We start from the raw sequence: 17271 nt of genomic DNA, 5'->3' as shown, positions 1-17271 counted from the left end.
TTATACATAGCTGACCTCCCGTGATGTTGCTCACAAGGAGTCACACTGAGGTCATGCAAGGTGGGAAGATAATTGAACCAAGAGGGGGATGGACTGATGGGAAGGGCAGAGGAGGGAGAGATGAGGAGGGGAGGGGACTATATGAAGGGAGAGGAGAGGAAATGAAGGGAAGAGGAGAAGAGGGGAGGAGAGAGGAACGGAAAGGAGAGAGGAAGGGGAGTTGGAGAGAAGGAGGGGGGGAAGACAGGGAGATGAAGAAAGGGGGAGTGGATGGGTAACGAGCAGCGGTGAAAAAAAAGAGGGGAGTGTGAGAAGGGGAAGGGAGATGTAGGGGAGAGGAGGAAAGGAATAGAGGAAGAGAGAGGAAGGCGGAAGATGCAAAGGGAGTAGGAAAGGCCAACGGAGGGTTCATCTCAGCTAGGGCGGGTGTCCAAGCGAAAATTTTGCTTTGCTGAGGAAGAGAGGGCCTGAGAGCTAATTTTGCTTCCGCAGGGGTAGGAGGTGCTGGCCAACGATTTCTGCTTTGGGTGTTAATTTCTGCCTTAGCACTAGTGGGGGGGGGGGGGGGGGGTTTGATTTGTGCTCTGTTTGGGGGGAGGGATGTGCTTCTATTTGTCTCTCACTGGGTGTGCTGTGTCTGAATCCCATGGCTCTGCCTGGCAAAGCCTTCTTTACCAGAGCTGCTTCTTTGTTTCGGATCGGTTCATGCGTTTTGAGGCGGGTAAACAATTTGATACTTTCAGTTCTGATGAAAGGTCATTGACCTGAAATGTTAACTCTGTTCTCTCTCCACAGGTGCTGAGTGTTCGCCAGTATTTTCTACACTTTTTAGGTTGGGTTTTATTTATTAGATACTTTTCCTTTGGGGAATTCCACTTTTGTTCTTCATGTTCTTGTGGAGTTCACAGCACCGTGTCAGGCCACAGGTGGTTACGGGTGCTTTTAGTCTCATTCCTAAAATTAACTTTTTCATACATTTCCCTGTTCAAACATCTTGCATTCTTTTCTAAGGTGCTCTTTGTTTTTCATGCAAGGTTTTTTATTCTTTTTTAAAAATCCTTTATGGTACCAAAGGTGGATCTGCAATTTTTCTAGCTGTCATGTAACATAATGTTCACACTGCCACCTACAGGTACAGAACCTTTGGAATGTTGTTACCACTCAGCATTTTTAAAAACCCAGGAAGGGAAAAAATTAAGACGTTGTTCAGTAGAGTCAGAAGAAGTCCACCACCGCCTGTGAAACGAATTGTGTATTTTTGTCAGTTTAATTACTTATTTGCTCCCTGTTTTACAGTCCATGGTACATGGGGAGTTAAAAACCCAAGTTCAGCTTCAATCAATAGCCATCCAGTTCAATACACAACAGCTCAGAACCTGGTTGGGCTTTGCAGAGGCTTTGATGGGGCACGTGTATGTAATTATTATTTCTGTGGTGAATAGCCAGGTCCAATGTGTTCCAATATGCTGTGCAAACAGGTGACAATTGGATTGATACAGTAGCAATCAGCTGATGTGTCAATCAATTCAGTCTGATGACTAATGTCCTGTGTATCTGTTTAAATAGCAATTGATCTAATGTAGTTATGAGAGCTAAACCCTGTTAATAACTTTTTGATCTGACATGTCTAAACAGGATCTTGAACAGGTCATTCGAGTTATCTGGCGTACACCAATCAATCAAGCTATCCCAGGGGTTGCATTTCTACAGGGTTTCTCCTGAATGGGTGCTGTAACTTTGGCAGCCAATTGGGAGGACACCTGCAAAAATGCAACCCCTTAGTGTAACAATTCTTGATTGACAGCTGTCAGGCCTGTGAAAATGGCAAGGCCAATGAATCCTTTGCAGTCCCTTTGATGGACAGCCCTGTAGTCCAGAGCTTCCAAGTGCATGTTTACCTGGGGCTGCCCCATCCAGCTCATCAGACAACCTGAGGCCAATAGGGAGTGTTTTGCTACAGAACAAATGAGCAACTGTTCACAAGGAACAAATCTTTTTCCAGCCCACACAGGTACCTCTGGAGTCCCCCAAGGATCTATCCTTGGCCCTTTCCTCTTTCTCATTGACATGCTGTTTTCTGGTGACATCTTTCAAAGACACATGGCAGCTTCCATGTGTAAATTGATGACACCCAGCTCTACCTCTCCACCACCTGTCAATCCCTCCACCATCTCTGTGTTGTCAGACTGTCCGACATCCAGTCTTGGATGAGCTGCAGTTTCCTCTAGTTAAACATTGGGAAGCCTGAAGCCATCACCTTCGGCCCCCACTACAACTTCCCGACCCTTGCCACCAATTCCATCCTCCTCCCCGGTCACTGTCTCAGGTTGAACCAGACTGTTTGCAGCCTCAGCGTGCTATTCGACCTTGAGTTGACCTTCCAACCACATATTCTCTCCATCACAAAGACCGGCTACTTCCAACTGTGTGACATTGCTCGCCTCCGCCCATCTGCTGCTGAATTCTTCATTCATGCCTTTGTCACCTCCAGACTGGACTATTTCAATGCTCTCCTGGCCGGCCTCCCATCCTCCAGCCTCTGTAAACTTCATCTCATCCAAAATTCTGCTGTCCCTATCGTATCCTACACCGAGCCCTGCTTGCTCATTAACTTACATTGACTCCCGTTCCCCCATCGCTATTAATTTAAAATTCTCATCCTCATGTTTAAATCCTTCATGGCCTCATTCTTTCCTATCTCTGTAACCTCCTTCAGTCCTATAACCATCCCCAGAACTCCATGTTCCTCTGACTCTGGCCTCTTGTGCATCTCCCCCTCCTTTCCGCCCACTATCTGTGGCTGTGCCTTCAGGTGTCCAGGCCCCAAGCTCTGGAATTGCTTAAACCCCTCCGCCTCTCTCTCTCCTCCTTTTAAAATGCTCCTTAAGTCCTACCTCTTTTGAGCAAGCTTTTGGTCATCTGTCCTAATGTTTCCTTCTTTGGCTCTGTGTAAATGTTTGGCTGATTGCGCTCCTGTGAAGCGCCTTGGGATGTTTTATTACATTAAAGGCACTATATAAATGCAAGTTGCAGTTGTTAAATGAGCAAAGAGTATTCAGTAAATGTGGTGTTCTGAGTTGGGGAAAGATTTCCTCTGTGTGCAAGGTGTAGCAAGATTGCAAACAGATTCTTTATAAACAGGTTTATGATTTTGCTACAGCTACTGTATAGAGAAAATCTTCCTCCATCCCCAGTTTCTCATCCAGTCTTTTATTAAAAGGTGTTAATTGATACAGCATTAGCGGATTTTGCTGGGTGTCAATACTACATATCCACTACTCTGTGGGAAAGCACACTCTTAGGCCCCAATATTCCTCTCCTACGTACCAGGGAGTGCTCAATTACCAGGTGTAAAGGAGAGCAAAAAGGGGCAAAGAACCAGCACCACCTGTCTCTGTCCCTCTTACATTGCCCTGGGATTTCCAGAGGTTCCCCTGTTGGGTGGAAGGGAGGAGTAGAGTGACTGCACCTACAACATGTAATGATGAGGTGAGAGGGGTCTAATAGGGTCTCCTGCCTCATTTTGCTCCAGGTATGCCAGGCAGGTGCCCAAATGCAGATGTGCCAAAAGGTGGCCATAGGCCTTGCACCTGCTCCCCCTCAGATCAATCAATCCCCTGCAGTGCACAATTACATCATATAGGTCAAAGATACTTTGTTTGCACAATTCATCTATTTGTATATTGAAAACATTCAGCAGCACAATTTAGCCCTGCAAAAGGGGGCAGCCATAGGAGTACAGACCCAATTAGATGCCGAACAAAAGCCAGAACAGATATCTGCATAACTGGTCACACAGCTACAGTGGAAAGACCATCTGTAAAAGATTCCACATTCACTGAATTTCCTGAACGAGCCAATGCACAAAAGTCATCTCCAAATATGGCTCACGCCCTGGAAAATTAACAGTCCCGACCATTACCCTAAATGTTACATCATGACCCATGAATACAACAGGCTTTCTCAGCAACTATTTTCTTATGGGCCATACCAAATGAAGTCTCAGAACACATTAAAGTTCCGATTTGTCCAAATTTAATTGACGTCACATTGTGCGGTATCTTCGGCGCATTTTATCCTGATGTTCCCCTTTTGTGACAGTGTGTTCCTTCTAAGTGTTTTGTCAGTGGGAGGAAGACGCAACATAGATGGCTTGAGGTGTCAGTGTTTGCCTCACTGTAATCCAGTACTTCCTTGTGCAACGTCAGCAGATGGCCCTGCAACGACAGGCAACTATGGGTATTGGAGTGGTGGGTGACTGGATCTGTTCAGCCCTGAAACACAGCACTAGCCACAGTCTGGAAGCAGTGATTAATGCTGCACTCCAATCTGTCCCCAATTGCCTCCGGAGCTGCAGTCTATACTTCCATGAAGGTCTCGACTGGTCCCTGGCTGCCTCTCATCTGGGGCTCTGTTGCAGATGTCAATGTAGCAGCCACTTGCTGCATTGTTGACTGCAAGGAAAACAAACCTTCTGTGATGGTGTGGCAGAGATGTTGGCTCAATGGTCGCAACTGATAATTACCGCACATCCTGTTAGATTGTCTGCAAAGCCTGCATATATATACGATGTTCCCCAAATATCCTTTTTTTGTGCCCATGAGTTCTGAGTCCCATGAGTTTGAGGCCATCCACAGTATATTTGGATTTCCAAAAGGCATTCAATAAGGTGCTACATAAAAGATTACTGTACAAAATAAGAGCTCATGGTGTTGGGAGTAATATACTAGCATGGATAGAGGATTGGCTAACTAACAGAAAACAAAGAGTCGGGATAAAAGGGTCATTTTCAAAATGGCAATCTGTAACTAGTGGGGTGCCGCAGGGATCAGTGCTGGGGCCTCAACTATTTACAATATATATATCAATGACTTGGATGAAGGAACAGGGTGTCTTGTGGCCAAATTTGCTGATGATACAAAGATAGTTGCGATGAGGACACAAAGTGTCTGCAAAGGGATATTGACAGGTTAAGCGAATGGGCAAAAATTTGGCAGATGGAATATAATGTGGGAAAATGTGAAGTCATCCACTTTGGGAGGAAAAATAAAAAAGCAAAATATTATTTGAATAGAGAAATACTACAAAATGCTGCGGTACAGAGGGATCTGGGTGTCCTCGTACATGAAATACAAAAAGTCAACATACAGGTGCAGCAGGTAATCCGGAAGGCAAGCGAAATATTGGCCTTTATTTCTAGGGGGATGGAGTATAAAAGCAGGGAAGTCATGCTACAACTGTACAGGTTGCTGGTGAGACTACATCTGGAGTACTGTATATAGTTCTGGTGCCCTTATTTAAGGAAGGACATACTTGCATTGGAGGCAGTTCAGAGAAGGTTTACTAGGTTGATTCTGCAGGTTGTCTTACGAGGAAAGACTGAATAGGGTCTATACTCATTGGAGTTTAGAAGAATGAGAGGAGATCTTATTGAAACATACAAGATTCTGAGGGGACTTGATAGGGTAGATGTTAAGGGGATGTTACCCCTCATGGGGGGAATCTAAAACTAGGGAACATAGTCTCAGAATAAGGGGTCGCCCGTTTAAGAGGGAAATGAGGAGGAATTTCTTCTCCCAGAGGGTCGTGAATCTTTGGAATTCTTTACCCCAAAAAGCTGTGGAGGCTGAGTCATTGAATACATTCAAGGCTGAGTTGGACAAATTTTTGATCAGCAAGGGAGTCAAAGGATATGGGGAAAGGGCGGGAAAGTGGAGTTGAGGTAAAAATCAGATCAGCCATGATCTCACTAAATGGTGGAGCAGGCTCGAGGGGCCGAATGGCCTACTCCTGCTCCTATCTCTTACGGTCTTATAGCCTTCTCCTTAGCCTCCCCTGGGAAAAGGTAACATCCTCGTCCACCTTCCACATCTCCGGTTCCCCGTGCTGGAAGATTCTGCTGGTGACACTTCCTGAACATCACGATTTCCCTAGGTAGAACTCCTTGGGCTGGTGCCTGGGAGAGAGGCAGCAACTTTTACGGGTGACAAACTGAGGGGGGTGGGGGGGGGGGGGTGGAGTTGGGAATGAGATAGATGGGGTGGTACTGGAATCAGTATGCTGGCTCTGTACCGTGGCCTGTCTTTTTATCTCCTCCTCCAGAACTTCAACTTTCTGCTCCATTCCTGAGGATGACCTGCAGTTCACCTCCTCCTCCTCCTCCTCCTCCTCCTCCTCCTCCTCCTCCTCTCGCTCAGAGGCCTCTAGTGCTATTGGAGGTCTTCGTGGTTGTGGTAGATCTGCAGGGAAGAATGGCAGAAGGTGAGAAGGACTTAATGTGACCTTCTCAGGGTGAAGGAGAGATGGAAAAGGGAGTGGAAGGTTGAGTGTGTGTGGTTATGCTATTGGCTGCCAGGGTGAGAATGTAGGTGATGGGGGACTCATCTGGCACTGGCAATCTTCTGCCTGCAGACGGTGTAGGTGATGGTGTTTTTAGTGACAGCAGGATGAAGATAGACAGAAGTCTGTTGTCACAATGGCTGGATGGGGAACTTAGGAAAAGATATTGTCAATGAAAGTCTGGCATATGGCTCTAGCAGACAGCAGGGAACTTTAGTAGTGGAAACTTCTGCCTCTTCCTTCTTATCTTTGGTTCTTTGCTGTGATAGTGCTGTCATTCTCCTCTGGGAGCCCTATACTTATGTCTCATTGGATTGCAAAGTTGTGTAGCATGTAGCAGATCATGATTATCCTGGAGACTTTTGCCAGGCTATATTGTAGAATGCCTCTGATCTTTCAAGAGATCTAAAGCACTGTTTAAAGATGCTTATGATGTGTTTGATAATGATTCTGGTAATGTATGTGTCTCAAAGTATCTGGCAGCTGTTCACGGCCATCGTAGAGGAATCTTGAGCTAGGTTGAAACAGTGATATCCTTTGTCTCCTAAGAGCCAACCTTGCACTCTTCTTTGTGGCTCAAATAGTGGGGGTGGGGGGGAAGAGGGGGGTGGCCCTTCTTATAGAAGGGAGCTGTTGAATCAGCAAAAGGCCTCAATGTCTTTTGAGAATACGTACAACACTCTAAGGTTTGTCAGAGAGTCTGCAGAAATGCAGCTCTGGAATCACTGCATCAATAAGTAATAAGTGCTCCTTAGTGCTGTGCTCAGTTCCCAGTCAGACTACCCTGTTACTGTTGTTGAAGTTGGCCTCAAGGAGATGGCATAGCTCAGTGACCACCTCCTTTGTGAATCATAGATTCATAAAACGTTATGTGCTCCAGAACTAGCTGCGCCTCTAGCCAAGCTGTTCCAGTACAGCTACAACACTGGCATCTACCTGACAATGTGGAAAATTGCCCAGGTATGTCCTGTCCACAAAATGCAAGACAAATCCAATCCGGCCAATTACCGCCCCATCAGTCTACTCTCAATCATCAGCAAAGTGATGGAAAGTGTCATCGACAGTGCTATCAAGCAGCACTTACTTACCAATAACCTGCTCACCGACGCTCAGTTTGGGTTCCGCCAGGACCACTCGGCTCCAGACCTCATTACAGCCTTGGTCCAAACGTGGACAAGAGCTGAATTCCAGAGGTGAGGTGAGAGTGACTGCCCTTGACATCAAGGCAACATTTGACCGAGTGTGGCACCAAGGAGCCCTAGTAAAATTGAAGTCAATGGGAATCAGGGGGAAAACTCTCCAGTGGCTGAAGTCATACTTAGTACAAAGGAAGATGGTAGCGGTTGTTGGAGGCCAATCATCTCAGCCCCAGGGCATTGCTGCAGGAGTTCCTCAGGGCAGTGTCCTTGGCCCAACCATCTTCAGCTGCTTCATCAATGACCTTCCCTCCATCATAAGGTCAGAAATGGGGATGTTCGCTGATGATTGCACAGTGTTCAGTTCCATTCGCAACCCCTCAGATAATGAAGCAGTCCGAGCCCGCATGCAGCAAGACTTGGACAACATCCAGGCTTGGGCTCATAAGTGGCAAGTAACATTCATGCCAGACAAGTGCCAGGCAATGACCATCTCCAAGAAGAGAGAGTCTAACCACCTCCCCTTGACATTCAACGGCATTACCATCGCCGAATCCCCCACCATCAACATCCTGGGGGTCACCATTGACCAGAAACTTAACTGGACCAGCCATATAAATACTGTGGCTACAAGAGCAGGTCAAAGGCTGGGTATTCTGCAGCAAGTGACTCACCTCCTGACTCCCCAAAGCCTTTCCACCATCTACAAGGCACAAGTCAGGAGTGTGATGGAATACTCTCCACTTGCTTGGATGAGTGCAGCTCCAACAACACTCAAGAAGCTCGACACCATCCAGGACAAAGCAGCCCACTTGATTGGGACCCCATCCACCACCCTAAACATTCACTCCCTTCACCACCAGCGCACAGTGGCTGCAGTGTGTACCATCCACAGGATGCACTGCAGCAACTCGCCAAGGTTTCTTCGACAGCACCTCCCAAACCTGCAACCTCTACCACCTAGAAGGACAAGAGGAGCAGGCACATGGGAACAACACCACCTGCACGTTCCCCTCCAACTCACACACCATCCTGACTTGGAAATATATCGCCGTTCCTTCATCGTCGCTGGGTCAAAATCCTGGAACTCCCTTCCTAACAGCACTGCGGGAGGAACTTCACCACACGGACTGCAGCGGTTCAAGAAGGCGGCTCACCACCACCTTCTCAAGGGCAATTAGGGATGGGCAATAAATGCCGGCCTCGCCAGCAACGCCCACATCCCAAGAACGAATAAAAAAAAATGGAGGCCATTCGGCCCATCGTATCCATGCCCTCTGAAAAGAGCTATCCAGCTTAATCCCACATTCCAGCACTTGCTCCATAGCCCTGTAGGTTACGGCAATTCAAGTACTTTTTAAATGAGGGTTTCTGCCTCTACCACCCTTTCAGCCAGTGAGTTCCAGACACCCACCACTCTCTGGGTGAAAAAATTTCCCCTCAGCTCCCCTCTAATCCTTCTACCAATTACTTTAAATCTATGCCCCCTGGTCACTGACCCCTCTGCTAAGGGAAATACTCCCTATCCATTCTATCTAGTATCGTCATAATTTTATATACCTCAATTAAATCTCCCCTCAGCCTCCTTTGTTCCAAAGAAAACAACCCCAGCCATCCAATCTTTTCTCATACCTAAAATTCTCCAGCCTCGTAAATCTCCTCTGTACCCTCTCTAGTGCAATCACATCGTTCCTGTAATGTGGTGACCAGAACTGTACGTAATACTCAAGCTGTGGCCTAACCAATGTTTAATACAGTTCTTGCATAACCTCCCTGCTCTTATAGTCTATGCCTTGGCTAATAAAGGAAAGTATCCCTTATGCCTTTTTAACCACCTTATCTACCTGTCCTGCTACCTTCGGGGATCTGTGGACATTCATTCCAAGGTCCCTTTGTTCCTCTACACCTCTCAGCATCCACCCATTCTTTGTGTCTTCCCTTGCCTTGTTTGCCCTCCCCAAATGCATTACCTCACACTTCTCTGGATTGAATTCCATTTGCCACTTTTCTGCCCACCTGACCAGTCCATTGATGCCTTCTTGCAGTCTACAGCTTTCCTCCTCACTATCAACAACACAGCCAATTTTTGTATCATCTGCAAACTTCTTGATCAAGCCCACCGCATTCAAATCCAAATCATTAATATATACCACAAAAAGCAAGGGACCTAGTACTGAGCTTTGCAGAATCCCACACGAAAACACCCATCAAACATTACCCTTTGCTTCCTACCACTGAGCCAATTTTGGATCCAACAGGCTTTTACTTTTTTGACCAGTCTGCCATGTGGGACCTTGTCAAAAGCCTTGCTAAAATCATGTATACTACATCAAACACATTACCCTCCTTGTTACCTCCTCAAAAAATTCAATCAAGTTAATCATTCACAACCTTCCCTTAACAAATCCATGCTGTCTGTCCTTGATTAACCCATGCCTTTCTAAATGACGATTATGATAATTTGCCCACCGAGGTTAGACTGACTGGCCTATAATTAGTTGGTCTAATCTCTTTCTCCCTTTTTAAACAACGGTACATTAGCAGTCCAAAAATCCTCCGGTACCAGGGAGGATAGGAAAATGATGGTCAGAGCCTCTGGTATTTCCTCCCTTGCTTTTCAACAGCCTGGGATACATTTCATCCTGGCCTGGCAATTTATCTACTTTCAAAGATGCTAAACCCCTTAATACTTCCTCTCTCACTATGTTTAGTCCTTTTTAACTACAATTTCTGCATCGTCCCCCTCTTTTGTGAAGACAGATGCAAAGTATTCATTAAGAACATCTTCCGCCTCCACACATAGAGATCAAAAAGGTAACCTAATAGGCCCTACTCTTTGCTTAGTTATCCTCTTGCTCTTTATGTATTCATAAAACATTTTTGGGTTTTCTTTAATTTTACTTGCCAGTATTTTTTCATGCCTTCTCTTTGCTTTCCTAATTTGCTTTTTAATTTCACCTCTGCACTTTCTATACTCCTCTAGGCTTTCTGCAGTATTGAGCTCTTGATGTCTGACATAAACTTCCCTTTTTTGCCATATCTTACCCTGTATGCTCCTTGTCATCCAGGGGGCACTAGATTTGGCAGTCCCACCCTTTTTCTTTGAGGGAACATGTTTACTCTGAACCCCTTGAATCTCCCCCTTGAATGCCTCCCACTGGTCTGACATTAATTTACCTTCAAGTAGCTGTTTCCAGTCCACTTTTGCTAAATCACTTCTCAGCTTAGTAAAATTTAGAACTTTTACTCCTGTTCTATCTTTGTCCTTTTCCATAACTATGCTAAATCTAACTGAATTATGATCACTACCATTAAAATGCTCTCCCACTGATGCTCCTTCCACCTGCCCAGCTTCATTCCCTAAAACTAAATCCAGAACTGCCCTCCCTCTTGTTGGGCTTGCTACGTACTGGCTAAAAAAGTTCTCCTGAATGCATGTTAAGAATTCTGCACCCTCTATACTTTTACACTGATTGTATCCCAGTTAATATTCAGGTAGTTGAAATCCCCTACTATTACTGCCCTATTGTTTTTGCACTTCTCAAGAAATTTGCCTACATACTTGCTCTTTTATCTCCCTTTGACTGTTTGGGAGGTATATAGTACACTCCCAGCAGTGTGACTGCCCCTTTTTTGTTCTTTAGCTCAGTGAAGTGTTGATGATTAAGATAAGTCTCATCCGAGATGCCCGTGACAAAAATTAAACATTTTTGTCTAGTTTTAGCTTGGTGGTGGTTCCTGTAATTCAGCTGCAATATATAAAGGCGCCCTGCACTGTCCTGGAAGTCTGCAGAGTGCAGCAGGACTTCTGGCTGCTGAGTGGGAAGGCTATTAACCCAGTCCCAAATACAGGGGACGTGGTCATTTTAATATTTGGGGCCGTGTGTACAAGAGATTTGCTGACTTTGATGCCCAGTGCAATATCTGCTTTGATGAGGGGGGAGGGGGAAATCCAGGGGCCATTATCTAGCTGAAAAGAGCATTAAAAGTGTTTACTTTTTCCCCCCAAAGTGAAACAAGGGTCAGCAATCAGAGGTAATCAATCCCCTCTGGAATTTATTCTCTTAGCTCTGCATGTTCTTTGGATTCCTGGGTAAGGCCCAGTATAGAACCCATGCCCGCTGTCAGCATGCATAGAACTGCTGGGCTTAAGAGTGGCCAGCTGATCAGAATTCCTAGGATAGTTTGGGCATACTGCTCTTCAGGCCCCCACAATGCTGCCAGGACATGGGGGGGGGTAGTAAAAAAATCCAGCTGTCCACCTTCCCCCCCATTGGAATTTTGAAGGAGGTCAAATGGGGCAGAACCCCAGTGGATCCAGACTCCACCCCAAATTCCTGCCCCTTTCGCACAGATGATCGGTCTGTGTTGCGCCTTTGCCCCAGACCAGGAAATTTGGGCCCAAGGAGTTTAAAAAAAGCTATATTTAAGATCATGTTTCCAACCAAACTCAATACAATTATTGCAACATTTGGTTCCGTTGTCTTTGAGGCTGCAGAATGTAGGGAGGAGTCAAGCCACATTCAAACAAAAGAATGTTGTGTAATTTGTTCTGTTATGTGTATTACTGGTAGTTACTTCTGAATTTAACTTATTCAAATCTGTAACTGTTGGGGAAGTATTTATAAGTATGGAATATTCAAATCATTGTCAGTTTGGAACATTTGGAGAGATAGGTCAGGCCAGTTAGTTCTGCAGTTGGTGAGATTGTAAGGGCAACTGGTATATAAAAATGTTAACTATAAAATAATAGTTTAGCTTAGAGAATGCGAACATTTGCTATTTTCTTTTTGCGAAGTACAATGGGGGTGCAGTTCCTCAGGTTTCTCCCGCTTGACTGCTGTGGAAACCCCAGAAACACAGCATCAATGGGGAAGACATGAGAAAGGTTCTGTGGGGGCACAGGATAGATCCAGTAGCCAAAAGAAAATTTCAAAGAAATTTTTTCTGTCTGTTGTCTTGTCCATGCTACCAAAAACTTACCTGAATATCAGGGCCAATGAAGATAGCCTCAAGGCCATGAGGAGTTAAGACCTCACCTCTGAGAGTAATCTAAAATACAGAATCTGAAGCATCTAGGATAGTAAGGGCAGAAAGGACCCTAAAACATAACAATGCCTCTGTAGAACTATCTGAGCCTGTAAACGTGGGTCCTGGGATAAGAGTGGGTGCATATGTAATCCCCGAGGTGTAATTGCACCTGCCTGGTCCTCTCAGAAATACATCATTGTACTCCAAATCTTGAGTTGCCATTGGAACCTTCAGAAGGAATTCCCACCCTGAGCACTTTTTTTGCTGAATATGAAGACTGTTATAAGAAAAAGGAGTGGTAAATAAAAGTCTTTCAATGCAAAAAAACAAAAACAGATGCATACAGTAAAGGAAAGTGAAGAAGATGAAACTAGCCAGCAAATGTAAAAAAAATTAAAGCTTCCAACCAATACTGAAAACTCAAACACACCTTTAGCACAAAACATGTGAAATCTGACATGGGACATATTAGCATAAAATTCAAAGCTTTAACTAAGCTTACCCCAGTCACCAGGCAGCCTCCTGAAAACCTGAAACTGTTTTCTGCTACAAAACTTGGTACTCTGTCACAGCAGTGGCGTTTCGTAAAATTTATTCTTAATTGTAATTCTTACCATGAGAAAATCTGGTGAAGTCCCCAAAGCTGATAACATCACAATCTGTCTTTGTGGGAGAGATACACAGGTGAGCATCAACCTCACTCTCTGGTTTCATTGCTTTGTTCACCAAGGGGGAAGCCAAGGATGTCAACTTGGGGCACACTGGAGATTACCACATGGATACACGAAGGGGAGCCATTGCTGGAGATACATTAGTGCTTTGGGACAGGTTGGGGTGGAACCAGGTGCAGAGAGCACCTTAAGATGGATCACAGAAGAGAGGCAGTGGAAATGGATGACTGTGATTCAGTGATTGGTCTGCACTTAATCTGCTGCTGCCTTGTCATTGGTCTAAACCCAAACTGTTACTTTTTTATTGGGCTACGTCAAACCTAAGTCTAATGTTTCATAGGTCAGAACCAAGGCTCGTTGATTTTCCACTTCAAACACAAGCAGTCACTAGGATCCAAATGTACATATAAAACGTACGTGAATGGTTGGCAAGCAAGGTTTCTGGCGGGGGAAGAAATTAAGGGATAAGGTGGGCCTAATCTATCAAAAAAGGATGACTTGTTATGTCTAATTATTGCTGGAGTCAAAACCAGATAAGTTTGAAAGCCCCACCTTACAGAAAAAGTTCGAGACTTCCATGCCCCAAAGCAAACTGGATAGTCATGAATCACACTGTTACATTCAGGCTGCATTTACACTACAAGTTTCACACTGATGCTAAACTTGTGTCGCATAAATCTGGAGTTAAGGCTCAAACTAACTCTGAAGCAATGAGCTGCTCTCCTCCCAGGGGTCTCACCCTGCTTCACTCTCGTCGCTTAAGTCTTGACTCGAATTTGGGTTGCGTTTACGCTATAACTGTAGCGACAGTGTGAAGCGAGACCACGTTGCCCCGTAATTACAGTTGTAGTATAAATGCATCTTTATTGCTGCATTGGTTGGAAGCAGGTTTGCAATTATGAATTTCACAGAGTAAACGAACTTAACCAAGCTATCGAGGGGAGCACCGAGTCTGTGGAACGTGTTTTTTCCGCAGGGGGACGGGAAAGCAGAAGTTACGGAATTACATTAACAGAGGCCTGGGAGCAGGTTGTTTGCCTGTTCTCTGAGCCTGGGACCGGTGCGTGGCTCATGGGCACGAAAAATGAGATTAACAAAAATTATATGACAGAAAAGGTGGGGCTTGTTGAAGATTTAAATACGCTTGTTATGTTTGATGATTTTATAATTGGAGCTCTCTAAGGGGATGGTTTTGAACAGCACTCGGTCTAAGGCCGGATGTTGACTCAACAAATCGGTTGCATGTTTTCTTTCATAGTAGGAAATGGGGTTGGTTTTTGTGTCTGGATCAGGATTATAAAATCAGATTCGGAATTCCTTAATTCTGGCCCCCATTTTTTTTCCCCCAACAAATTAATAGCATTTGGAGTCAGTTTGCTGCCACTGAAGACTGATAACATGGACAGAGCCCAGCACTTCCAATTAAACACCTGCTCAGCCTCCCGCACAGATCCTGCAAACCCAGCGCCAGCCCGGGGCCCCGCCCTCCTCTCTCCTCGCTCCGCTCTGATTGATCCTCGCGTCTTCTGTTCGGAACGGTAACACACGGTCACCGAGCGGCGATTGGACAGCGCGCCTGTCACTCAGGGCGAGTCAGCGCGTTGCTACAATGGATTGGATACTTGGATTGCCGATGTAAAAAATGTCAATGGGTCTTCTGCCCACCCCCAGCTGTCACGGCAGGGCGACTGAGAGGAAAGGTGATAGTGCTCCGGTCGGAGGGAGACACAGAGTTGGGATACAGGCAGGTACGAAGACTAAGAGGATTGGGTTACATATCAGAGTCAAGTGTTGCAGGCTGACAGCAGTAGTTAACGTGAGCTCGGCGCTGGAGGTGATGAAGGATAACAATACCCGTAGGTGGAGATCACAATATTCATTCTCATCACCCACCAGATTGGCAGCTCCAGATCGAAAACAGTTAAAGATTTCTCTAATGGTGCTTAAAGCCGAGTGCACCGGTTCCAATGGGACGTGTTATTTACGAGGTGGTGTAGGCTCATCTATTGGAAAGAGGTTTCCAGCTAGTGCTATACTAATTCCATAATATTTTTCTTTTTATTAAAAAAAAGCCGGAACGGATCTGAGAGTCTTTGTAAAATCAATAAATAATAAGAAATCAATCTGGAATGAAGTGTGAAACATTGTCACTAGTAAAACAGTTTACGTGGATTGATCTGATGAACAGTTTTTATTATGTGTCATTTTAATTACATTGTTTGTGGAAATCCTTTATTTTTATTTTTTGTGTCGGTCTCGTTGTTTCGATATTGGCAGATAGGAAACAGTGCCCCAGTTTCTGGAATAACAAAGTGCGTGCCATTGGAGGTTGATCATTTGTTATCTCTCTTTTAACGGTCTGAGATAGTCATGTTCCCATTGAAGCGATGTCATGTTACTGCTCGGTGCAACACTGCACTTTATCGTGTACTTTGATTTTTAGCAGGATGAGAGGAGACGATCCGTTTGCTGGCATGAGGAACCTGAAACGCTTTACCGACAGAGTTGCCGCCGGGGATTTTTTCCTTCTTCAGGCTGCAGACAGCGAACAAGACATTCGCGATCCCAATGATCACATCCTCTCACAGGAAGACTTCGATGAGATAACGGATTTCAACGACCTCCCGACCTCACTCTTTGCCTGCAACGTGCATCAGTCTGTTTTTGAAGACGAACAAGGAAGGGTATGTGTGATTATTGGTAACATGGATGCAGTTAGATCTGAAATCGTTAGGCAAGTGGACTAATGTGTCTTGGTGCCGTTTATATAATTGTTTTAAATACGTCAGGTTATCTCAGATAAAACATTCTGTTTAGTAGCAGGGGAGTGGAAATGGTGAAGAGTTGTTAGTAAGTGAAGGGCAGGCATTAGTGATATTGAAAAGTATGTTACAGGTAATAGCCATCATAATACAAAAACGATTTTCGTAGGAAGGAGTTTTGACATAGGCTTTCAGTCTTCCAACAGGACATGGGCATGGTGCCTTACTAGCCTTCTATTAGTGATGATTGCTGCATGCAAGTTGTTGTGGATCTCTTTACCCAGAGAATGGTTAGAATGTGAAACTTGCTACCACGTGGAGTAGTTGAGGCGAATAGTATAGAATCGGGGGAAGCTAGATTAAACACATGAGGGAGAAAGGAACCCAAGGATATGCAGATAGGGTTAGGTGAAGTAGGGTGGGAGGAGGTTTGTGTGGAGAATAAACACCAGCATAGACCAGTTGGGCCGAATGACCTGCTTCTGTGCTGTAAATTCTATGTTTAGCTATTTGAAAGCTTGAATTCTCAGGTTGTGCTCCATCACACCTTTTCCCCTCCTCAAATGGTGTACTGCAAAGAAAAGCACAATGCTGAATATTCCAACCATAATACTGCTGATCAATCGGGGCTGATTTATAGCAATATGTGCAAATGCTAGTGATCCATCTAATCTACTTTTATCAATTCCATAAAGGCAGTAGCTTTAGCATACTCATGAACCAGGCAACACCAGGTTCCATTTCAGTCCTTGCAAATTAAAAGCCAAGTTCATGCTGTTTTTTTTTTAGTACTACAAAAATGATTTATAAAAAAGTAGTGATTTCAGCTGAAAGGAGTTGTTTTCTTTTGAAATCCTATGACTTCCTCATCTTGATGCTTAGCAATTTTGTTTATGGAACCCTGAGATAACAGTCGCAACATGGAGATATGACCCTCCAACTGATATTATAAACTTGTGGCACTATGAGGCAAAGTACAGTACAAAGCACATGAAACATCACACTATTTATAGCAAATTGAAGAAAACTTCTGATCCTGTGTTATTTTTGGATGCGGTGCAAAAACGCTACTGTAGTTCTCCAAGGGTTACTGTCCAACAGCCCTGGCAGCTAGAATCTCTGTGTAGAATTTAATTGAAAATCCCATTTCCTAAAATACAAATATATTGCAATATATAAAAACTTATGCAATCGCACTGCTTGTTTCCCCATGATAATTATATATGCTTAGGTTAGTTCATGATATTTTGTGCATTTTGGTGAGGGGTATGTATATATGGATGGTTAGTTATTGCTGTTCATGGAGTATATATTCTACTGCATATAACATAA

At 44.7% G+C, this 17271-nt stretch overlaps 1 protein-coding gene across 1 annotated transcript in view; it reads left to right on the top strand.

The window, feature by feature from the left end:
• Positions 1-14832: 14832 nt before the first annotated feature.
• LOC137321809 (calcipressin-2-like) overlaps positions 14833-17271 on the top strand; it is a 315720-nt gene continuing 313281 nt past the window's right edge. Inside the window, exons 1-2 of the mRNA XM_067984489.1 lie at positions 14833-14925; positions 15621-15861. Of these exons, the coding sequence (XP_067840590.1) occupies positions 15625-15861 (237 nt within the window). The 5' untranslated portion in view covers positions 14833-14925; positions 15621-15624. The remainder of the gene's footprint in view (positions 14926-15620; positions 15862-17271) is intronic.

This window comes from Heptranchias perlo, chromosome 5 (assembly GCF_035084215.1).
Source record: "Heptranchias perlo isolate sHepPer1 chromosome 5, sHepPer1.hap1, whole genome shotgun sequence".
Lineage (NCBI taxonomy): Eukaryota > Metazoa > Chordata > Chondrichthyes > Hexanchiformes > Hexanchidae > Heptranchias > Heptranchias perlo.
The sequence above is the reverse complement of the archived record's forward strand: the minus strand, read 5'-3'. Positions and strand labels throughout refer to the sequence as shown.